Below are 25,519 nucleotides of genomic sequence, written 5' to 3' on the forward strand. Positions count from 1 at the left end.
ATCCTTCGACTTCGAATATCGAAGCCGAAGGATTTAGAGCAGATCGTACGATCGAAGGATTATTCCTTCGATCGAACGATTAAATCCTTCGAATCGAACGATTCAAAGGATTTTAATCCAACGATCGAAGGAATATCCTTTGATCAAAAAAAACTTAGGAAAGCCTATGGGGACCTTCCCCATAGGCCAACATTGACTTTGGTAGTTTTTAGCTGCCGAAGTAGGGGGACGAAGTTTTTTTTAAAGAGACAGTACTTCGACTATCGAATGGTCGAATAGTTGAACGATTTTTAGTTCGAATCCTTCGATTCGAAGTCGTAGTCGAAGGTCGAAGTAGCCCATTCGATGGTCGAAGTAGCCCAAAAAATACTTCGAAATTCAAAGTTTTTTTTACTTCGAATCCTTCACTCGAATTTAGTGAATCGGCCCCTAACAGTACTGTTTGGGTAGGATTACTGAAAATGGATCTTTCAGTTTAATACAGACATGTAGCAGTATTGTAGAAATGCTTGTACCATAAGACTTAAAGATGGAGCAGACCTAAGTATATTTACTGGCACAATCAACAGTCCTTTGTATGAGGGCAGCAAGGAACATAGCTTTTATGAGAACTGAATATATAGACCTGTAAATTCATAGTACCTGGAACCTCTTTACAGTTCACTTGCTGAAAAGACGTTTATTTAGAGCATATTAGTTCAGTAAGCACATTGTGTATCTGCAGAATATTGCTCTACTTCAACAACAACATGTTACAGACTAGGAGAGGGAAGAACAGCACCCTAACCTGTATTTATTTTTAACCTTTCATCTGAAACAAGTGTATATCTTGTGGGAAAGCAAATAAGGGGGTTTCTTTTCTGAGCACAACCCACTGAACTGTATCACTGCCTTTTCCCCACTTAAGTAAATGGGATATGAGGTTCTGCACTAAAGTCTGTTTCATCTGAAAAAAAGGCATAGGTTAGATTAGGCAGATTTTGCTGTATCCGCTTCATAGTCCTTATATGATAATCCAGTCTGTGTGTTTGGAACATACTGAGATAATGTCTTTAGCCCATGCAGGACATTTCACTAAGCAGCAAAAATGTCACCTTCATCATTTTCTTCAGGCTCAATGCTTGACTGTGACGGAGCTCCTAAAGATTTTCCACCTGCATGTCCCAGTCTCTTATGGGAGTCTGTGTTGCTCTGCAGTCTCACTGCAGTCCCACTGTCTGAACTACCAGCAGCATTGTTCCTGTCCAACAAACAGGCATCTTTCTGGCTGAATAATCTTGCTACCCAAGGTTTGGGAATCTTGTGCTCCAGGCTCTCTTGTAAGCGGACACCTGTGCCCATGTTTGTGCAGTGCAGGTCAAGTTTGATGAAGATGTCATTCTGAAAATGCACAGAAGATTAACAGAACTAAAGTGATACAGGACATCCTAGCCTTTACTGCTTCAGTCAGAACAAATGTAACTCCCAGCATAACCCTGCAACAGCTGGAATGCTGAATGTTGCCTGTTGTAGAGAATTACGCTAATGCTTAGTAATACTACTTAGGAAAAGTAACCTATAATGGTGGGTTAATATTTAAATTATGATACAGAAACTTCTGATATCTGTACTGCAAACGTATCACTGTTGCATGCTAAAACTCCAAACTAGATGTTGTAAATCCCAGTAGTTGGAAAGCTGATAATGGATATCATAGTAGTGCTTTCGTTATTACTTATCCAGCAGATTCTGCTGAAGGATATGGATAACATCCTACCTGACATTTTTGTAGTCCTGGAAGTCTCAGCTTACAGTCTGCCGCTTCCTCTTTACTTCCCATAGCCAGAAGAGAGTCCTCGTGGCCCAGTCTGCAGTTGTTTGGTATGGAAAGCTCTGCCAAGTCCTGAGGAAAACAAACATCATGGACTTCATTTACTATTACAGGTGCAACAGCTAGGCGAATAAAAGCTTGCAAGTAGGGTTGTCACCTGTCCCTGGGTGGTAAAATGAGGCGTGATCCCAATGTTATTAATAGGGAAGAATGATAAATATACAAGAAGAATATTTTGTTCCATTAAACGTGGCAACCCTAGTTGCAACAACAATCCACATGGCGATGTGGGGACTTAGTGATACTTTTTAATATGGATTAATAAACAGCATTTTTATTATTAAGAGCATGTTTGTGGGATTTTTTGTGGATTTTTAAGGCTATACCTCTAATTGATCACTAGAGGACCCCAACATGCAACCAGCTATTCACTAATGTCTATCCCCGAGCAACTTCAATGCTAAACCCTAGTTGCAAGTCCATCCTCATTTTAAATGAGACACTAAGGTGCAAGAGGCATTCCACTTTAAAGCCAACCAGGCAATATAAAAAAGATTTTTTTTTTATAATTACACTAACACACAATTTAAAGGTAAAAAATCACTTTATTACATCACAGTTATAACTATAGTCTAACTTGGTACACGATTACTAGCTTATAAAGGTTAGAAACACACTTTTGTGTTTGAAATACATAATTAATCACATTGTAAGTCACATGTTATGCTCACTATTACACTAAGTACTAGAGGGAAGTATGTAGAGATGCAAAAGAGCGGTTGTTGTTACGCAAGACCTAAAATTCAGAGGCTCTAAATATTTGTATCCATGTAATCACCTGTGTCATTTTGTCATAAGGGCAACTATTTGTGGTTTACTAATAATAATTTTGTGCCAGTTTTGGGAGGAAAGCAATGACACTGCAATTTTCAACTGGTCACAGTTGTTTTAGCTATAACAACCTGCCTCCTACACGTAGTGAAAAAGAATGTTTACTTACAGAGGATCTATAAAGAATGGTTTTTATGTCAGTCATATATGATGGAGTTTGGATCAACCTGGCAAAAACATGGATGATGTTGGAGAATACAGACTGGAAGCTCAGTTCTACCTCAACTCCGCATGGGAACAGCAATATCTGTTTTGGCAGCTCTGAAAGTCAAGAGAGTACATATTTAGAGATACTGACCCAGACTTGGATGAAGAAAATGTACAAATTATAATTAATTTACTGACACACTCCTCTTATTGCAACCATACAAATATAAAAATGGATTTCTATGTTCTCTTTTTTCTTCATGTTGTACTTTATTGTATTTCATTGTACTGTTGTGCAGGAGCCAGAGGTATTTGCTTATTCTAGCAATGCTTGACATGACTGCTACATAATCACAGTTTCCTCATGTATAATCTCTGTATGACAAAGATCTGAGCTATTGTGGTTCACATAAACTCTTTACCTCTTGACCTGTTAACTTCATATCAAATGTAAAACATGTTACAACTGAAAAGCTGCTAAAGAGACCAGCAGTAAAGCCAGCCCTGCTTGTTCTCCAGCACTGAATATTGCATACTTGCGTAAACAGCCTACAGTGCTCCAGGTAAATCTCTAGCAATATTATAGAAAAAATTATAAAGTACATAGTTCAGTTTTCCACCAATATGATGGGATATACAGATTTTGACGTTGTGAAATGGCATGCAGAGACCTAAAGCAATTCTCCTACCTGAAGGGCTGACGGGAAATGCAAAAAAACGCACACTATTTGCACCCCACCCAGGAAATAGTAAACAACCCCTCCTATGTCAGGACTGTGGTGTCTAATTTCAGGGCAATGACACACGCTGATTCCGGGGAGATTAGTCGCCCATCAACAAATCTCCTCTTCTCCGGGAGACTAATCTCCCTGAAATGCCTTCCCGCTGGCTAGAATGTAAATCGCCTGCGGGGTTGCACTCGGAACACTTTGTTTTCTGAAGTCGCTCAAAGTTGCCGCACTTAGAAACTTTGGGCAACTTTGGAAAACTAAGCTCTCCGAGTGGCATCCTGCCAGCAATTTATATTCTAGCCAGTGGGAAGGCAGTTCAGGGAGATTATTCGCCCAAGGAAGAGGAGATTTGTTGATGGGCGACTAATCTCCCCGGAATCAGCGTGTGTCATTACCCTGAAATTAGTCACCACAGTTCTGACTGTTTACTGGGCAGTGACCCATAACTGGTATAATATTATGTAGGAGGATTAGGAATTATAGTACAACCCACACAGGTAATATGTTAGAGTTTGATTGAATTAACCCCATAGAACAGAAATAAACATGCACAGTATTATGCTATCTGCCCATGCCTTACCATTCTCCTTGTCCAATGTTTTTCTGTTTAAGCGCTCACTTTGTAGGCTGCAGATCCTGTCAGTCAAAGCTCGAGACTCTGTTAGTGTGTGTTTGATTTCCATGACTTGCTTTCCTGTTATCAAAGGGTCTCTTCCAATATCTGGGGGAAAAGGTAGATACTTAATGGGTCAGGAAGGAACGGACTATGAATTCAAATGTAAATGCAGATGCTTTTCTACCAAAGAAACTCTCCTCGTTTGGTTAAAGCTGCTACTCGTATAGAAGCATAAAGGTGTTCCAACATTTCTTCATACTCACTGTATCAGCCCAAAGCAACTTCAGCCAGTAATTATTTCAGATTTTTATTACATGGCAGCACAGAAACCAGTGCAGTGCTTTAAATTAGCTTCTCAACAGCAGCCTAAAGCACACTGAGCAAATGCAGTACCCCTGCCATTTCCAATAAAATGCAAGATGGAGAGATTCTGTGCTCAATTTTGAAGGCCTGGATCACCACTTTTATAGAGATGCTGTACAATTAGGCTGGTAGTGCTGCACAAGATTCTACCCTTGTTGCAGGTGTATCCAATGTAGTAATTCCAGTCGATCAGCACATTTTAAGTTAAGCATAATATAATACAAAGCATTTCTCGATCTTCATTGGGAGAATCCGAAAATACTCCACCTCAAACCTGTTGAGGTCCTGTTTTAGTAAATAACCCCCTTAGTGCTTAGTTCTCCATTGTATTTTTCTCCTGTCACTGACCAGGATGCTTTTCATTTCAGTTATCTGAATGTCTTCTGTATCATATCTGGTTGAGGAAAAAAAAAGTAATATTTCCCATGATGCTTATGTAGCCATTAAACTTACCTTCTAGGACATCTTCCAGCATGTGGGTAACCTTTTTTTCTTCTAAAATATGTTTCTTTAGATATGTCATGAATATCCCAGAGCTGGAATTTCCATCCTGTACCTCATAGGCCTCTGCATTCTCACACCTAACATTGCACAACATACAGTATGTTAAAAATGGAGATACAGTCACAGAACTGCAGTTAACTTTAAAATGCCCTCAGCTGTTTTCAAATTCATATCATGCAATATATTTAAGCTGGTACAAGCTTAATCAGGCATCTCATTACTGGCAAGCACCATGCTTATTTTCATTTGATCATTTATAACTCAATGAAGTTGCTAGGTTAAGGTCTATATCTCCATAATACATTGATAAGGATACATCTTAAACATCTGTATTAATTTTGCTGCAATGGCCAATGTATGTGTGCACACAACTTACGTGGCGTAGCCGTAGACAGTGTTTCCAAATGGTTTGAGAGGATTCACTTTTGATAATCCACAGTCAGCATTATACCTGGAAAGAAATAGAGATACTGACTCAAACTTGGATGAACAAAATGTACATAGTATAATTCATGCAAATCTAAAATGCATTATGTCTCCAAGAAAAACAGGCAATTCATAGCATTTTAATAATATATGGGGGAAGTGAAATTCCATATACTTATTTAAACATAAGCCTCTGTTCCTCATTTATATTAACAGACATTGATGCTAGGTGCAATAACATGTGGGCACTTTAAAGCCTAATATTCTTGTTAAATGAGACCTCAAACATGCCTTATTACAGAGCTACTCTCTCCAAATCAGGCCTGGCACTGCACACCATATCGTCAATATTTTATGCACAACAAAGGCAGTCCCCAGGTTACATATGCGATAGGGTCTGTTGTTTTGTTCTTAAAGGAAACTATACCCCGCAAAAAAAATGAAGGTCTCTATAAAAAGGTATTGCATAAGACAACTCATATGTAAAACCCTGCTTCATGTAAATAAACCATTTTCATAATAATATACTTTTCTAGTAGTAGTATGTGCCATTGGGTAATCATAAATAGAAAATTGCCATTTTAAAAAATAAGGGCCGCCCCCTGGGATCGTACGATTCACTGTGCATAGTATTTCTGGTCAGGTGATCTCTGAGGCAGCACAGATAGAGTCACGAAATGGTGGCTCAAGGCAAGAGATGTAAAAGGGCAAGATTTACATAAATATATAGACCACTTTGGTAAGATTCTTTAATATGTCACTTAATATGATATAAACTATCTGTTGCTTAAGTGTTCATTTGGGGGGTATAGTTTTCCTTTAAGTTGAATTTGTATGTAAGTTGGAACAGGTACATTTACCTATTAAATGCAACAAGACAGATGTTTGTCTTAACATAGTACCTGTATTTTTTTTACCTTTTTGTGCATATTTATTTTTACATTTCTATGCTCCACAGTAGACAACACACGTCAGAGGTGATTGGGGTGGGTGGTTTTTTAAAGCTAAATGCTAATAAAAAAAGGCCAAGCAAACCATTACTGTAATAGTTTCCGTTTGTAAGTGTGAGTTGGATGTTGATAACCTGGGAACTCCCTATATATGTTAAATAATTTAGATCACAAATGGAAGTCCCCTTTATATCCTGTTTTTGAAGAGTATCATCTGGCACTTCATTAAAGAGGCAAATATACGTAAGTAATAGAAGCCTATGGACACTTGCCATTGAACTGACATCTGAGATGGACTGAATGAAAAGAAATCAGTGCAACTGACATCATAATTTAATAATCAGCCTCGTGGCATCAGCTTATATTAAAGGCCAACCTCATTTTCTGCTTGATAATTTGTGACAACCCCTAAGCTTAGCTTCTCAACAGCTACTCAAAGTCCACTTAGCATGTGAGTGGCAAGTTTAAAGCCCTGGATCATTGCTGCTATTGAGAAGCTGAAAATTTAGGCGGGTGCAATATGGGCCGTATATAAAATATGGCATTTTTAGCCATTCGTTGTTAGGGTTTCGTTTTCCTTTAAAATTCTCTTCAGTTGCTACTAATAATTTGGGACTCATTTACTGACAGGGTGACAAAGTGCAAAAGAAAATGTGTGCAAGCTACCATGTTTTCCACACTTTGCACCCTGATCTATTGATGGTATACTTGTAAACTCACACTCAGAGAACTCGTAAATAAACAGTTATGCTGTCAAATTTTTCACCCAGTGGATTCACGTACCATTTCCTACACGTATCTAAGAGTACAACATTCAAAGCTGTTCTCCTTTCCTGCATCTTCTGCAGAATATTCTGTACACTGATGCAGTTCTCAGGCCTGTAGGGTTGCGGAGCATCAACGGGAACCATGTAATTTCTCCCAGACCGTTCATAGCCATGGCCAGCATAGTAAAATAACCCTGTGTGGAAAATAGTAGATTGAAAACGCTGTGTGGAGTCAAAAGCTTGTTTGCCGATATATCTGCAAATGTGTGTGGGTAGGTTGCACTCAAGAAATTGTTTCTGTGTTAAGCAAAACATACCCTATTTTGTTTTACTTCGACAAGGACAAGTGTCTTCATTCATAGACTTTCCTAAAAGACTGACCTTCAGAGGTTTCAAAAACCATACCTAGTATATTTTGTTAATGAAGGGAGAATCTGAATTTTATAAAGGAAAATGACGTTGTTTTCTAATTACATTTTGTCATCAGTCTGCTGGTATAGGATGAGCTGTTCTTTCAAAACCTAGGCTCCTACCAGTTGCAGTTTAGACATGCATTTTCTTCATTACAATGTCACTATGCACTGGCTGATCAAGTGTATACACATTTAACCATGTTAAAAAAAACCCTAGGATGTTATTGGAGCCTTTAAAGAGAATGAATACCTTTTTTTTATATTTTATTGCTATAAAATGTAAAAAAAAAAATAAAACATCTGCACATCTGTATTAATTATATGTTTTACACATTTTCATTGCACTTCCCTGAGGTCAGATTTTCTGTTCAGCAAACCCAGATTTAGCCTAAGTGGTTCTTCAGCATTCCCTTTCCTCACAAAGTACTGCTATTGGCATGTCAGGGGATCCCCTGAGGTTTTACTATTGACATACTTGCAAGGTCATTAAATTTGGCTGAATGGTAATGAAGCATTAATATTATCATCCTTTATTTCCATAATATAGTTGCCACATATTGCACCTCAGCACTTCAGAGAGATTGTTCGTCAATGACAACAGTCCCTATCCCAGTAAAGTTTAGAGTGTAATGTCCTTATCACAGAACACACACATTAGCTCTAATTTTATCAGGAGCCAGTTAACTGTACTGTATGTTTTTTGGAGTGTGAGAAGAAACTGGAGTTCCCAGAGGAAACCAGACTGAGGTAGGACATGAGAACTGTGTTTATTACTTGGTTGGAATCAAATGCAGAACTTGGCACTGCAAAGTGTAATGGTTAATCAATGACCCATACTGTTCTGACTGCATCACAGAAAGCATGGAAGAAGTGTTTGACTTTGTCTTACAGTAGGTTGCCACATTTTGGACACTATTCCTGCTTTATTTTGGCAAACATATATTGTATTAACTGGCTTACGAAGAATTAAATCTAGCAATGTTGGAAGTGCATTAAAATATTGTCATACAATACAATCAGCTGAGTACTCACCGTACACCCCTTTGTCCAGAAACTGAAGGAACTTGTTAACTGCTGTCAGCATTTCACTATGGGTCAAGTCCACCAGTGATATCACAAAGAACCCCAGCTTCTTAAGAAGAATGGATAGCTCACACACGTCTACCACTGGGGCCAGGAGGTTGGGATGGTTCAAGTAACAATTGTTGCCAATTATTAAAGCAACTTTCCCTGCCGCTGCCAAGAGAAAAAATGCATAGTAAGCTAAAAGCTTAGATATGACACTTCATGATTCATCACATGTAATATTTATAAAGCAATTATACAAATCAGACAATTATACAAATCAGAAATGATCATACTTTTATTATAGGGATGGATAACTTACCAAAATAAATATCCTGTCTTGAAGGGCAGTGTCCTGATGAGATGAAGAAAAAGAGTGAGAAAATTCTTAAATACCATAGAAATGTGTAATTTCTTTCTGTTATTGAAACTCTGTATTTAAAATAATCAATGTACAAATCCAGCAACATAATAGCTTGACTTAACTACAGTATATGGCAATGGGCACTCTTGCACTGGAACATGTAGATGTTTTTCTATGTGCCCACTGGCCCACCGTGATACCAGGAAAACTCCCGGTGGGCCCAGGAGTCAGTGGGCCTCTTGCTTATAACCATTTGGCCTATTTCATGGTCATTGCCTATTTCTTTATGAGAACAATAAAGGAAGAATAGAGTATAGTATGCAGAGAAAAGAGACTAGGAGAATAAAGAGGTTGAGTGAGGAGAGGAGGAATAATAGTTTGGAAAGTGGGCCCTCAGCCTAAGGTTTTCTGGTGGGCCCCTGGCATCCCAGTCCGACACTGTCTATGTGGTAATAGGAAAGTTTTTTAGAGATGTGGGGGCAATGAGAGCTACAGAAAAGCTGGGACCAAATATAGTGCTACTAACAAGGTCTCTTTAATAAATGATCAGTAGGAGGAGGTGGACCAACATTTTATTTTATTAATTTTATTTCATTTTGTTTGCAATGCTTTTGAATTAAACATTCCCAAGATACTGCAGGTCATCTTAATCAACAAGAAGGACTCAACAAATCCAAAACATTGGACAAGTGTAAAAGATGTTTCCTAAAAACAGTCCTGTTTTCCGGTAACGTGCAGTATAGGACTTTGGGAGACTTTGGAAAACAAAGCATTGTGAATGTTATCCCATCTGCAATTTCAGAGAGAGATTTGTCACCCACGGTAGCACAAATTGACACATGGGCGACAAATCTCCTCATGTGCCAAAAATCTTAATGTGTTAGGACATTCTCTTAAAGACAAATAAAAGAAATATGACACCAAATTAAAAAAAGAGCTTTGGAAAGCCAGTTAAACCTGAAAGATACAATAACAGCATCAGATAAAGGGATGGCTGTAGTCATTCACATGGAAACTTATGAAAAAAAAGTCCAATGCATCTTATCCGATGTGTCCACAAATAGAACCTTATTGGTTAATGTGCCATGACACTGATAGCTTAAACAAAAACAAGTATAATCCCTGGTCTACCATCAACCATACACAAGACACTTGAACCTCTTTGTAGCCAACCATCCAGTATTCTTGGGTATGATAGTTTGTCTAGCATACTTTGGGAAAATATGGAATTCTACTTACAGCCCTTAGGGAAAATGCATAAAATCACATTTTAGGAACACATAGCTTCTAATTTCTATTACTGAATGATATGTAAAATTGGTCAGCGTAGTCTACTAAGCACTTTTCTGATTTACATGTATTTTTACACACTTGCACCAAAACAAGACTCCACAATTGAAAAACCAATATATTATGGAGTGTAAATCCACGTGGGAAAAAATAAATAAAATAGAAACATGTATAATTAAAGAATAGTCGATGTTTGTAATATAGTTCTATGTTGTACAAAATAACACAAAAAATTGGCAAACAAAAAAATACATTTCTTCATATTTTTTAGACGCTATATATATATATATATATATATATATATATATATATATATATATATATATATATATATATATATATATATATATATACTGTACCCTATATACTGGTCTTGTAAGGTAGTGCATTTAATCATTAGATTTAACCCTACTTTACTCTCTACTTACCACGTGTGAGTTCAACAGGTTCACTCCACCTCTCCCCTTTGGAATTAGTGGCACAGCACAGGTAACTTCCACAGTCCTTTGGCTTTACAGCTTTTATCTGAATGAAAGTAACAGGTTTCCTTATTTTGTATGCTACTCCATCATTTGGTGTTGGAGCAATATAATAATCTCAGTTACATAATGTTGAATTTTGTGCTCTTTATATCCTTATATAGGAATAACAACTACTAAACCCTCAAAAGACATTTTCAGTGCTGGAAATAAGAAAATTCATAATTTAGAAATCATTAAAAAAGTTTTCCTCAGTGGTGTACATTACAATAAACAGAAACAAACCAGGAACTGAGGCTAGTAGTCTCTGCTTATGAAATATTTTGTCCTATTGCGCACCCCAAATTTAAGCCAAATGTCTCCATTGCTAACAACAGCCATAACATGAAAATACCAGCATTGATAGCTTTAGCACACTTCACACATGAAAACAGAATCAGATGATTAATATTTTCCAATGACGCATTCAATCATCATCATTTATTTATATAGTGCCAGGAATTTACATAACACTACAACCATAGGACAAGGAAAACCATCAAGAATCAAGTATATAAGAAGTCACCCCTTGCAAAAATAGACACTAGGTTTTTTTGTTTTTTTTTAAAAATACAGCTCATATCGGTCACTTCTCCGCTGATAAAATTTCTCAGTGTTAGCTCTGTTGCTGGTGCCATCCTTAGTGTGCATACGTCATCAACATGGACAACTTGCGCATTCACAAAAATTTCTCCTCCCTCTGATCCTAGCGTGTCAGTTTCTTGTGTGCTGGTATAGATACCAACACAACAGCGCACATAAGCATCATCGCTAGGGCAACGTTAAAGATTAATGCACAATTTTTACGAAAGAAAGAAAAAAACCTGGTGAGCATATTATATCATATTATAATTGTATTGATTGAAGAGCTTGAAAAAGGCTCTGTGTAGCCTGAATCGTCGCTTATCCAGGTCCTGCCAGTGTTCCAATAAAGGCATTTTTATTTATAGAAAAGACTTGTAGTGCTGTACTTCAATCAATACTTGTGAGAGGATTGGAAGGTGGTCAGTCAGGGTACATACACCAGGACCCACAAATTGAAAAAGTTTGGGAGCTGATTCTACCTAATAAGCACATATTATTGTGCCATATGGATTCTTGTCTTTGCTATAAGCCACCAGCTTACAGAAGGCAGCGAGAACAGGTTTAATGTATGTGAGTGATCCTGCTTGCAATAGACAAAGTGCGGTCACAAAATCGATTTTCTGTGTATGCGCCTATTGGCAATCCTATGTGTTGCGCATGCTCCTGGTCTTGTATACGGAAGCATTGCATTGCAGGATTTTTTTTCTTCATTCAGAGGTTTTATGTTGAGTGCAGATTTGGGCCAACAATCTACAGGTGCTGCAAGCTTATTCAGTTAATTGTTTGGCAGCTAGGTTGCTACAACACATTTTTTTATCGTTTCAGCTATTTTTAAAGTGCTCACCAAGCCGGTGCTGTGGTTCTGGTGCTACTGTCCCGAACCCATCGCTCAATCAGGTACAATCTTTAAACAATCAGAAGCACTCACCGCTTGTTGTCTGAGGCCCGGGTGCTGCGCCCCGAACCCGTAGTTTAGGGGGAAATACTTCACTCGACAACTCCACCATAGGCACGCACTCCAGCAACTTCTCAGACGCATCGTACGATCAAAAAAAAGTCTTTATTCCACATCAGATAACACCCAACGCGTTTCGTGTGTCTCCGCAGGTGACTATGACTACATGTGGAGACACACGAAACAAGTGCAGATTTGGAACTAGCAAATGGCTTAAAAAATTGAGCAAATTAATAGCACTATAACAGAGGATTAAGGTATGCCTTTCCAATGACCCATTTGAACAAAATCAATACAATAGCTGCTCTCCTCACCTGCATCTTCCTCCCTCTTCTATGTGGCAAACATTGTCCATTCTGATACCACTGGTACTTGGGGGCTGGGATCCCTATGGCACAACACTGTAATTGCACTGGTTGTTGGGATGTCAGGTGAACAGGGTTTGGGTTCATTATGAAGATCGGGTCACCCTCCCATCCATGCGGTACAAAATCTGTAAGTCAGAAAACAAAAGAAAAAAATAATCACAGAGACTTTAATTTTAGACAACTATGAATATTACATGAAGCAATATCCCTTCCATCCTATGCTGTCTCCTAACAATACCCAGTTGTAACTGTGAATCATTTTTGGAGAAATGTTTGTCTGTATATGGTAACTGTTTGGTTTTGTATTTGTACCCTTTACTTTGTAAAGTGCTGCGTGAAATGACGGCGCTATATAAATAATAACGATAATAAAGGGATGCACTGTTAAGTTCCACACTGATAAACTAGAAGGGCTTGCCTACACCAATGTTTGTCGCAGTGCTAGCAGTTCACTGTGCAACATTCTTTCAAACTGGGAAGATAGTACATGATTTGGAAAGCTTTCTATTTCCTGGAGAATATTATCTTTACTTATTGATAAATATGCGAAATGTGCAAAGCAGAGAATGGAGGTCCTACCTTTATTGATATCTTTCAGGACTTTGACTTTTACCCAGTGACTGAATGCAATGTGGTGATGCTGATCATTTACTCGACAGATATACAACTGTGTTTGTTGTGCCACAATGTGGAGATCTGGCTGGTTAGCCCCAGGAATTTCTTTACAAAAAGTCTGGAGAAAGATAAATCTTAAATGACAATGTGCAGCTAGTTAGGATAAACTATCCTGTTGAAGTACTACATTATAATATGGTTTATTCTTTTTTTTTAATGATTTTGTACAACAAGTAAAAAATAGGACATGCTATGGCATGATTTTGCAGGCAGTTCCAAGAGACCGACATGTGACTATAATGAATACTCTTAAGGAAATGAGAAGCTATGCAATGTGGGTATAACATTTTTACCCAACAGGTGCCCTTTAAGGTGCTTCTTTACTAACTTAGATGCAGTTACTCATAACAACAAGTCAGTGTTGCTTTAATTTTCCAACCTGTAGTGGTCAGATTGATTCATTGCTAATTGGTTGGCACTGGTGAATTTAACACATATTCAACAACTGAAGCTTGACATTGAAGTGTTACCTAAAGCGGGTCTGTATTTGTAGGCATTATGGGTGAAAAGACAGATGTGCTAAGACACTCACTGAAGGTTACAACGTACAAGTCCCTGTCTGCATTATAATATCAGATTTATCGCATGCACTGGGAAAGAAGTAAGTAAATGTTCGAAGAAAAATCACCTCAGAATGCAGAAACCACTGATAGTAGAGAGATGAAGAGCCCTGGGCTCGGCAGCGCAGGGTGAGGGGGAAGTCTCTGGGAACACAGGCACACACTGGGTGCTCTGTAATAACAATGTCTGCAAACAAAGAAACAGTGAGAAAAGTTCCCCTTATGCTAGCAGGTCTGCGAATCAAAATTAAATATATAAATATATAACAAATAAAGGTTGGTCTTAAACACATCCCAGATGCACTAATTATTTGTTAATGGAACCAAGAAATGCATTCAAATGTGTATCCTACTTCTGTATGTAAGAGTTGCCACACAGCAGCACTTGTCTGAAAAGGCACTAAGCTGGCAAGAAAGTTGAAAGAATTAAGTAAACTCAATGTAAATAATAATAATTGTATATACAGGTGTGGGACCAGTTATCCAGAATGCTCAGAGCCTGGGGTTTTCCCATACAAGTGGTCTATCCATAATCCACCAATGAGTGATGGAGTCAGCTGACCCTGAAATGCATGGGTTTATATGACTGCACTTATAAATGACCAATCGCTTGTGAGCTGACAAGATGGCTCAGTATAACTTCAATATTTAGCAGTACATGACCCGGGGTTTTCCGGATAACAGATCTTTCTGTAATTTGGATCTTCATACCTTAAGTCTATCAGAAAACCATGTAAAAAATAAATAAACCCAACAGGCTGGTTTTGCTCCCAATAAGGATTAATTATACTGTCTGGCTTATGTGCAGATGGATGGATGATTTTCTCTCTCTATCATGTTCTTTTAATAGCATCAATAGTGTGTTTTATGTTAAGTTTTTCCTCCATGCCTCATCTGGCACATCCTAGAATCAGGCTGTATTTGTACCTAGCCTCGTACTCTGCCCTTTTCTTAAAATATAATAATGAACTTTAATTTAATAAATCATACATAAAAAAGCACTCCCACCTTTCAACATAGTTGCTCATTTGGTGATCCAAGCTGGACCAAGATGGCATCACATATTAGGACGTTGCTAAACTTTGTGGTTATCAAAACCAGCTGCGAATATAAAATACAGAAAGAAAAAAAATAACTGAGATATCAGAAAGTGATCCAGTTTGTACCAGAATTATTAGAAATGCAATCTTTACCATTACTATTGAATATTTTCTATGTAACTTCTCTTCTAAGGTCCAAACATTTTTAGTCTAACTGATTCAATGTAAGCAAGCAACACTTTCAAATAAAAAATGTTTTATCCAAAATCTACAAGTCCAGAGCCAATTATTTATGCCAAATCAATAATTATATGTTGCCTCTGTAAGATAACATAAAAAGCAAAACATATTGCTTATAACTGTGTATACAGTACTATCATCCAAAAATAAACATGCACACGGTTATTATGGGAAGAGCCTTCCGGTTACTGTTCATAGCATATAAGCATTTGCACGTATAATCTAAATAAGCAATGTAAGAGTAGTTACTTTTTACAGTGAGTATTTGTTTACCATTCATTGCTATATTATTATAAGGATGGCCCATTAGCTTAAAGTACACAAAACATAGTTATGTTTTAGGCTAATTCAGTTACAGCACCACCATCTTTATAGAACTTTCTCTTACTTGGCTTTCTAAGATTTGTAATTTAATATTCTGTAATAGAGGGGGAGGCAGGGTTTTGGAGGTCAGTAGGGCCATGACTGGAGTAATTACTATTCAGCCCTGTACTGGGGTGAATGGGGTCCTTATAAATATATATGATTACTTGGAATGCACCTGAATATATAGTACAGTGAAGCCTCAGATTTATAATCACCTTATTTTACGTTTTCCATCATTTTCCATTGGTTTTCTGTGGTCCCACTTATATATTATGCATAATATATTTCCATGATTTTACATTTTCATTGATTTTATGCCATTTTTTCTGGTCCCCTGAAATGGGGGGGGGGTTTTCTACTGCAAGTGTATTGCTTTTTATTACAATAGCAGACAAAATATTTTTTTCTCCAGTACACACTTGCTAAAGTATTTGGGACTGGTATAAAAAAAAGTTTGCATATAGTCAGTGGGCACTATTCCAAAAACTGGTTGTGAATTTGCACCAGTGCAGAAAACCATAGCAAGCTGTCATTTATCTGTCAACTGTAGCTAGATAGATGAGGGCAAATAACTCACTGTTTGTTATGGTTTACTGCACTGGTACAAATTTGCAACCAATGTAAGAACGAGCCCTACTAATGGGCTAATGTATTATTCATTGATTTCTTATAATAATCATTTGCTATGTATCAAATTATTTTCTGTACTGGAACAACCTGCACTGAACACTATCACCCCAATAAACAGAATGGTACCAGTGTGAGGGGGGACAGATTTGTTGGTATAGAAAGCACAATCCAGCTCTCTACAAGCAAAAATCTGACATTTTGAATTTCAGATTTGACCTTGTCTCTAACCTTTTCTTTATCTTAGCACATGGCTGAAACAACACTAGATACATGCGCTGAACTGTGTTAAAAACTTGCTGTCAGCAAAGATTTTTTAGGCAACTTAGCTTGCTATTATGCAAATAAAGTGTTTTCCATAATATTATATTGACTACAAGGAATTCAAGAGTGCCAGCTCTTGTCACCTCTTGCTGAAGGTTTGGGACATGTGCAGCAAGACCCATTGGTGAGTTCGGTTGACTATTTGACTAGCATAATAACTTCTTCCTTTTGCGGCAAAGATTTCTGGCAGTCAGGAAAGCGTAATTAAATAATACAGCTGACTGAAGTGTTGGCATTCTGTATTCCGCTTTTTTTTTTATCTAATAATAAATCTGCCCTTAGTGTTACTTTTACAAAATGAATTGGAAATTTAATATGTAATGTAGCATGCTTGCTACAAATGTCACGGTTTCATCTAAAAAGTTGAGTTGTGTGCAGTACGGGACAAGGACTCCATGGACTCCTGGTGCATAGTGACCACTGTTCCTCCCGAATAAGCCACAGGAGGCAATGTGGCTCAGGACTGGTTGATAAAAATCAAATACTGTTTCTGTGCTGTCCAACTGGTGGCCCACTACACTACAAATATTTACTGACCCCTGCATTGTTTACACCTCAAATTCAGACTATAAAATCCTTTAATCCCCCAGGTATTGTTTACACCCCTAAAGCCTTGTACTGATCACACCTCAAGAAGCTGCAGAGTCAAATACAGGAATTGAAAAGAAAGTATTTCACAAACTTTGATTTAACAACTTTGGTTGGGCAATTACCCCATAACACCACCTGTCTGGCTTCCAGATATATAGTGAGAATTAGAACACTTTGTGGAATGTGAAGTGATTTGAAAAACATATTTAATTTGTCTTTGGGCTCACACACTCATATATACCGTGACAAACTTCTAGATTTATGACTGACTGACTGAGGGGTTGTTTTAAATTATAAATAATAATAAAGTATAAATGAATTAATTCAATCTGATATATAAAAGTATAATTGTTAAATTATAACAAATGACAAAATGTTTAATGTTCCTGCATATAATCAACAGTTTTTATGCCCTTAATTAGTGCTCTGGCCTGCTAGTTATTTTTAACGTGATATATTTTTGTCATACAGGGACAACATTATGTATTTATAATCCATTGTATTTATCAAATGGAAATATTTGTTTATATTTATTTGACTTTATTTTCCTTTTGATTTGTCTCCGTTTCAATCTTGCCTAAACTGCCACTGTCTCTTGGATAGCTGGTCACGGGTCTCCCTTTGAAATCTTATATTATTTCCATATATGGCAATAAAGGTGGCCATCCTTTATGGCATCCCAATTGGCCTTCAGGTAAAATGGACAAAGGGGTAAAACATTGCACTTTTCCAAAAATAAACTATACAAGGGTTTTTCCTGCTGCAACTGCCTCTTGTGCCAGTGAATCTTTCCTTTGTCCTGATTTGGGGGGGTGCGAGATCCTTTCCTTTTTTTGGACATAAATGGACAGATACCATACAAGTGGCCATACACTGAATAGCTAATATTGTTATACTATTTCAGGCCAACAACCTAAAAGATCAGGACTGCAAGAAGTGAAGAGGAGTTGAAGTTGCTCTTCACTTTCTTATCTGGCTATGCACCCTGCACTGGATGTCATGGCGCATTGGTGGATATAAATCAGGGGTGCCCAGACTTTTTCACCTCTCGATTTACTATTGCCACCTGATGCCATTATGAGATCTACCTTAAGAACTCATAGCAGGATGGAACAGAGGCAATTCAATGTATAACTTCCCCCAATACCAAAGTTTGCTTAAATACATTGAAGTCTATGGGTGACTTTTATTTTTACTTTTTTTTTTTTTTTTTTTAAAAGCGACAATTTTTTTACCCTCGACAATTTTTTCCCACAGTCCACCAGGAACTTTAAGGTGATTGACTGGTAGACCGCGATCAACGTCTTGGGCACTCCTGATATAAATGTTAAACCTTTCCAGACAATGAAACAACCAATATACATTGCACACATGTATCAGTTTGGATTCATTTTCTATAACAGATTTTCACTTTATAGATTGGCATGCCTTTTCTGATGAATTATCAGGTTATACTAAGCTGTTTTGTACATGTAGAAGGGAGGGTCCTAAATTGTGGGATTGGTGGCCAAGGAGGCTTGAAGCAAAGAATTGGGGGTTCAGCTTGAAGGAACATTTGAGTAATATTTGTGCAAAATGCTTGTGTGTGTGTCAAACTCTAGCCAGCAGGAAGGCATTTAGCGGAGATTAGTCCCTGAAGAAGAGGCAATTTGTCGCTAGGCGACTAATCTCCCCAGTAGCCTCGTCTTCCACCACCCTTAAATTGCTATTCTTTAAAATACAGCTCACAAATACAGCTAATATTCAAATTGATATATTTGGTTATAGCTGTGTTCTGGAATTTTTATAAGGCATATTTAACTAACAGCACAGAGTTATGGAATTTTTCTCATTCAGCTGAGGATTAAGGTTGAAGCATGAACTTCTGCAACAGCTAATTGCTGCTAAACATTACTGCTAGTTCATTATAACTGTTATGGAGACATTATAATATTCAACAGTTTTCTGGGAGTTGTCAAGCCAGTAACACAAACAATTATGTGTAAAGGTATTTCCTTTGAAGGAAGGGGATTTTAGTATATGGGATCCAAAATACGGAAAGATCCCTTATTTGAATACCCAAAGTCACATACCTGTACCCCCTGTCAGCCCAAGTCTCAAGCAGATTTTGCAATCCTGCACATGCTTTGGTCCCAAATAAACTATCAATAATTTGTAGATACCAAACAAGACAAAGACAATAAAAATTCCTCCCCTAAGTCATTAATCATAACAGGGATTATCGAGTTGATGGGACATATATAATATACAACAACTATTCATTCATACTTCTTTTTACAAAAATGGAGAAGTCGTTCTTAAAACCTCCCCCTTTCCTTCCTGTTTGTTAGTGTAAATATTAACCGTCTGACTAACTTGTCTCTGATGTGATTGCATCATGGTCACCCCTGGAAATTAAAGCAACTACAGAGAACTAATAGCATTTACCGTGGGATCATATGATATTCTTTTGTAAAGCAGTTGACAAGCTGAAAACTGTCTTTCAGTTATAATTCCTAGCTTACAGAAATTATTTCATACTAGAATCTTTTCTCAGGATTCTGTTCCTTTGTAAAGGGGTAGTTCACCTTTACATTTACTTTTTTTTAGTATGTAATAGAATTGTGACCTGTCTCGGAATATCACTAATCACTGTCCTACTAAATTAATAACTTACTAACAACTTAGTCAGAACTACAAATAGGACTGGATGTGGTCCTCCAAGTGATTTTTATGGCCTCAGGTTTCACAGAGACTCTCAAAACTGTTTTGCACGACATCAACAGCTGGGGATAGCTGTTTATTCAACTGTTTATAGGTATTCGACTATTTATGCTTTTTATGACAGCTTAATTTATAATACATGGATGTGCTGCTATCTCCTGCCATACACCAATTTAAAGGGTAGATAAAGAAGGATGTAATGGCTACATAGTTTGGGAATGTGATTACTGAGTGCAAGTCAACCATGTGTGTTGCCACAATCTGCAACAGAACACCTGGATGTAACACCCCCTCAAACCAGGTGTTAATTCTATAATTACCTTGTTTATATGCGCCCTGTACTTTATAAACCCTAAATGGAAAAATGAGTAATATATATATATATATATATATATATATATATATATATATATATATATAATAGAGCAAAAAAAAACGCACTCACAGGACTTTTTGAAGGTGCAAAATCAAAAATGATGTTTATTTCAACGTTTCGGCTATTCACTTAAGCCGTCATCAGGAATATTATTGATTTATTATAACCAGCACCTAGGCAGCTGCGCTTGTTTTGTGTGCACCAGAATTTGGACTATATATATATATATATATATATATATATATATATATATATATATATATATATATATATATATATATATATATATATATATATATATATAGAGATATATATATATATATATATATATATATAGAGATATATATATAGAGATATCTTTAAATTTGTAGCCTTACAGAGCATTTGTTTTTGAGATTGACCGCCATTTAAAAGCTGAAGAAGATAATTCAAAGTATTGGAAAGAAAAGAATTAAGGCCAGTTGAAAAGTTGTCAATGATTAGCCATTTTATAACATACTAAAAGTTAACTTAAAGTTGAACCACCCCTTCAATGCTTTGCACTTAAACCTACATATTTACTTAGTAAAGTAATTGACACAATGGGACAGGTACACCATACTTACCTATAGAGATTCATGAAAGATATATTGTCCTTTTTGACGCAGCTTCATTTACTCAAGAATTCTACTGTATATCACAGAGAAACAGCTCAGAGGTCAGTGCGAGAACAGTTCTGCCCCACTGTTCACACCTTTACTGCATTGTAAAAATGCACAACAGTGAGTACAAAGTTATTTATATAGTAACTATATAAATAAAGATATACATACACGTATATAGATGTTTAAAATATGATAGATGATCCTTGCTTAATCTCTACTTAATTACTAAAATGATTGTATTTCATACAGCTTATCTGATATTTTCTATGCAATCAGTGTCCTACAGTCATGTTGAACCTTAAATGGCAGCCCTCATTTCTTCAACACATTTATATAAACTATATTAGAGATTCTGAAACATATCTTTTGCCAGGGCAGGGTAACAGAATATATTAAAATGCCTTTAAAAAGAAAAAAAAAAAAAATGTTACTAACCAATAAAGGATATGCCTAGGCTGATGTGTTAAATAACATCATCATTCTTTATTTATATAGTGCTGGCCTGTTTTCTGCAGCTCTTTACAAGAAAATACACAATGAGGTCAATTTAACGAGATGCCAATTTACCTGTTTTTATTGTTCGTTTGTTTTTCTTTTGGAGAGTGGAAAGACAACCATGCAAACATAGGGTGAACATGCAAACCCATTGCAGAAAGTGCCCATGTCCAAACTGAACTCAGTACCTCAGTGCTCAAAGCAGCAGAGCTAAAGGCCCCCAAACACAGGCAGACTGAGTCTGCAGCTTATTGGCCCGTGTGTGGGGCCATCCGACGGGCGCCCCAGATCAATATCTGGCCAAAAGATCAGGCAGGGTAAAAAATCCCTTCAGATTGCGGCCGCATCTGTTCGTGATGCGGTCCCGCAATCCGACCACCTGTATTGTCTCCATTCTGATCCGATCGTTGGGCCCTAGGAGAGATCCGCTTTTTTGCCGACATCTCCCTATGTATGGCCACCTTAACTACTGAGCCAGTGTTATAAGAGGTACAACAAAACACACACTTTTACTGAGACAAAAGGAAAGGGCAGAGAATCATTGTATGAAGAAAACATATTTGCAAACAGGCAGAAACGGAACTAGAGGGGGGCGGGCCCTGGTGCAGGACGCACAGCCAGGCCCCCGGCCCCCTTCCGTACACCCGGAACTGGCCGGGAATATGCGGCGTGCGGACTGCCGGGGGGCCCTGGCCCGCTTGCACCCCCTGCTCCCCCGGTAGTTCCGCCCCTGCAAACAGGGGTGCAGTGACATTTAAAAAAAAAAAAAAGTATCAAACCTGCTCATTTTGAACTGAATCTAACATTTGATTCTAATCCTTAAAGGGGTTGTTCACCTTCCAAACACTTTTTTCAGTTCAGTTGTTTTTAGATTATTCCCCAGAAATACTTTTTTCAATTACTTTCCATTATTTATTTTTTACTGTTTTTCCAATCTAAGTTGAATGTTCCTGTCTCTGGTGTTTCAGTCTGACATCTCAGTAATTCAGGCGCAGATTCTGAACTGTTACAATTTTGCAACATTTAGTTGACATATTTCAGCTATTTTGCTATATTAGCAACTATTGTATCAATTATAACAGCTGCCTGTAATGAAAACCAGAAATTCTGCTCAGCAGGGACAAAGATAAGAAATGTATCCACTAAATATATCAATTTAGAACAGTTTACAGCAGGGGTGTCCCCAGGATGGCTATGAATGCAGCCCAGCTTGAACTTCTGCCAATACAAGAAACGTCATGTTGCAATGTCACACAGAAAGAGCGTATGTATGCGGTCGCTAATTGTGTGCATTAAATTTTACATGGGGTGTGCGGTGTGTGGGTTCCTAAAGCAGGAAAAGCTTGTAAGTTCCATTACTTACAAAAGCAGGTAAGCATTCTGCAGCGGCATCGCCCGCTATGATAGGAATATATGCAGCGTCTACATTTGTGAGCAACTTTTTTCAAGAATGAACACACTAAGAGTAAAATTAGAACCAAATTATCTGATGAGCACCTTGAGAATTCACTGAAAATTGCAACTACTTCCATTCAACCAGATATTGATACATTAGTTTCTCAAACACAATGTCAAAAATCCCACTAGGTTTATTATACCCTCTTATCTTTCACAATAAAATAAATCAAAAATTAGGGTTAGTGTTTGAGTGTATTTCGAGTGTGGCCCCAGAAAATTTTTCTTCTTCCAATGTGGCCCAGGGAAGCCAAAAGGTTGGATACCCCTGGTTTACAGGGCCGGCAACACCCCTCCCAGAGCTGCTTTAGTAGGTGAAAAATGACACTTTACACATCAATATTAGAAAAACGGTCAAACATAGAAATTGAAAATAATTGGAAAAATCGTTATTTCTGGTGATCTATCTAAAAAAAAAACTAGTTGTTTGAAGGTGAACAACCCCTTTAACAGTTTATTTGCGGTGAAATGTATGCCAGCTTTCACAGTTAAACTATACAAGTTATTAAAGCTTTAAAGTAAACACACTATACTTTTAATTTTACAAGTTTTTAAGTATAGACTGACTGCATACTGATAAAAATTAAGCCGCTTAGGGTAAACATTCATTTGTGTTTTGGAAACGGACATGCAGACAGCATTTTATTGCCCACAGTCATTTTCATTGATTGTAGAATTATTGTATAAGGACAGACGTGTAACAAGTGTGGCTGCTTTTTATGCACCTTATGAAAAATGATCCTGCTCTTAACAACACAGATCTTCTAAAGCAAGCGTTCAATCAGCCTGAAACTTGCACAGGTAGTTCAAAAGCAACTGACATCATAACGTCCAAATATTTTATTTAAAGTCCGTATCTGTTTGTCCTGAATGCGCACATAACATATTTCTTGGAAACAACAGTTCTATTGTATATAAACCTTTTAAACCCAGCCCCATGGTTATGCTGTATTTATCTGCTGTCATCAGATCAATCATCATTTTGAAACTAATATGCAGGTGTATTTAAAGGGATCCTGTCATATGAAATCATGTTTTTTTTCCAAAACACATCAGTTAATAGTGCTGCTCCAGCAGACTTCTACACTGAAATCCATTTTTCAAAAGAGCAAACAGATTTTTTTTTATATTTAATTTTGAAATCTGACATGGGGCTAGACATATTGTTAGTTTCTGGGGTGCCCCCAGTCATGTGACTTGTGCCGTGATAACCTTCAGTCATTCTTTACTGCTGCACCGCAAATTGGAGTGATATCACCAGCCTCGCTTCCCCCCCAACAGCCCAACAACAGAACAATGTGAAAGTAAGCAGAGAACAGCTCCGTGGTAGATATAAGAACAACACTCAATAGTAAAAATCCAGGTCCCACTGCGACTCCTTCACTTAAATTGAGTTTAAGAGAAACAACAGCCTGTCAGAAAGCAGTTCCATAGTGCAGCACTGGCTCTTTCTGAAAGCACATGACCAGGCATAATGACCTGAGATGGCTGCCTACACACCAATATAATAACTAAAAAAAAATACACTTGTTGGATTAGGAATGACATTTTATATGGTAGAGTGAATTTGAAAGTGTAATTTAGAAACCACTGGCGGGCAAAGCCGACCAGGCGCCCTAGGCGACTCGGGCGGCCACCGCGTTCCCCTCCATGCTCTGCACTTGTGCGCGCTCCTGAACACATTGTGCGCACACATGCGCAGAACGTCGGAGGGGAGGGTGTTACAGCGCTGGAGGGGATGGAGGCAGGGACGCAGAGCAAATCGACGGAGGGGAGAGATAAGAGGCATGGAAAGCGATTGAGGGGAGGGAGGCGGGAGGAGCAGCGAACATGGACTACGGGTAGGCAAAAATCAGGTACCTGCCCAACACCCCCCTTTTGTTGCGCCCTAGTTCCAGCCCTGACAAAAACTAAACCATAAATCAGTGATCCCCAACCAGTAGCTCACGAGCAACATGTTGCTCAACAACCCCTTGGATGTTGCTCCCAGTGGCCTCAAAGCAGGTGCTTATTTTTGAATTCCAGGCTTGGAGGCAAGTTTTGGTTGTATAAAACCAGGTGTACTGCCAAACAGAGTCTCCCTGTAGGCTGCCTGACCATATAGGGGCTACCAAACAGCCAATAACAGCACTTATTTGACTTTCACATGGACTTTTTCATGTTTGTGTTCTTCTCCAACTCTATTTTACATGTGGCTCACGAGTAAAAAAAAAAAAAGGTTGGGGGCCACTGCCATAAATCATGACAAAATCCCTTTAAAGTGGTAGCCAATCCAGTATACTTGGTGTTTATTGCCCCAAAAGAATCCAGTCACAGCATTCGCTATCCATACTGCGTTGACGCTTGCCAAAAATGGGTCTAATAGTGACAGAAGCAGCAAAACACCTACTACAATCCAGACTAATGACTGAATGGGAATAAATTAGTATACACCGGATAAATGGCACTTACCTCAGGCTAGACCCGCGGGATTGTGTGCAAGTACTCACCTGAGGAATGACTGGCTCGCCACTGCCGGCTGCTCATATAAGAAGCTCTCAATAAAAGCCATGATTTTATCTCGCAAACAGCCACTTCCTCGTTGGCTCGCAGTGTGTCACAGAAGGAATACGAGCTCCGATACTGGCCAATAGCGTAGGAGGCCGCAGTGAAAGTGAAAC

At 37.9% G+C, this 25,519-nt stretch overlaps 1 protein-coding gene across 2 annotated transcripts; it reads right to left on the reverse strand.

Annotated features, from left to right (window-relative positions):
- Positions 1–316: 316 nt before the first annotated feature.
- On the reverse strand, positions 317–25,519 carry LOC108711280 (mucosa-associated lymphoid tissue lymphoma translocation protein 1). 2 transcript variants are annotated; one of them, XM_018252865.2, is made up of 15 exons: positions 25,349–25,519; positions 15,007–15,099; positions 14,067–14,185; positions 13,343–13,496; positions 12,710–12,888; positions 10,766–10,862; positions 9,006–9,038; positions 8,651–8,854; positions 7,222–7,399; positions 5,439–5,513; positions 5,012–5,139; positions 4,160–4,300; positions 2,811–2,962; positions 1,757–1,882; positions 317–1,380 (listed from the first exon to the last, which is right to left on the reverse strand). In XM_018252865.2, the coding sequence occupies exons 2-15, from the start codon at positions 15,014–15,016 to the stop codon at positions 1,075–1,077; spliced, it is 1,902 nt and encodes a 633-aa protein (XP_018108354.1). In that variant the 5' UTR covers positions 15,017–15,099; positions 25,349–25,519; the 3' UTR covers positions 317–1,074. The 2 variants fall into 2 exon arrangements, with proteins under 2 accessions (XP_018108354.1, XP_018108355.1); XM_018252866.2 differs by having other exon boundaries at positions 25,311–25,519.

The sequence above is a fragment of the Xenopus laevis genome, chromosome 3L, assembly GCF_017654675.1.
Source record: "Xenopus laevis strain J_2021 chromosome 3L, Xenopus_laevis_v10.1, whole genome shotgun sequence".
Classification (NCBI taxonomy): domain Eukaryota; kingdom Metazoa; phylum Chordata; class Amphibia; order Anura; family Pipidae; genus Xenopus; species Xenopus laevis.

Coding starts and splice junctions, on each gene's coding strand:
- LOC108711280 (XM_018252865.2), bottom strand. Junction 13,497..14,066: donor AGTGGTTTCTGCATTCTGAG/GTGATTTTTCTT, acceptor ATCTTTCTCCAG/ACTTTTTGTAAAGAAATTCC. Junction 5,140..5,438: donor ACTGTCTACGGCTACGCCAC/GTAAGTTGTGTG, acceptor GTGCAATGTTAG/GTGTGAGAATGCAGAGGCCT.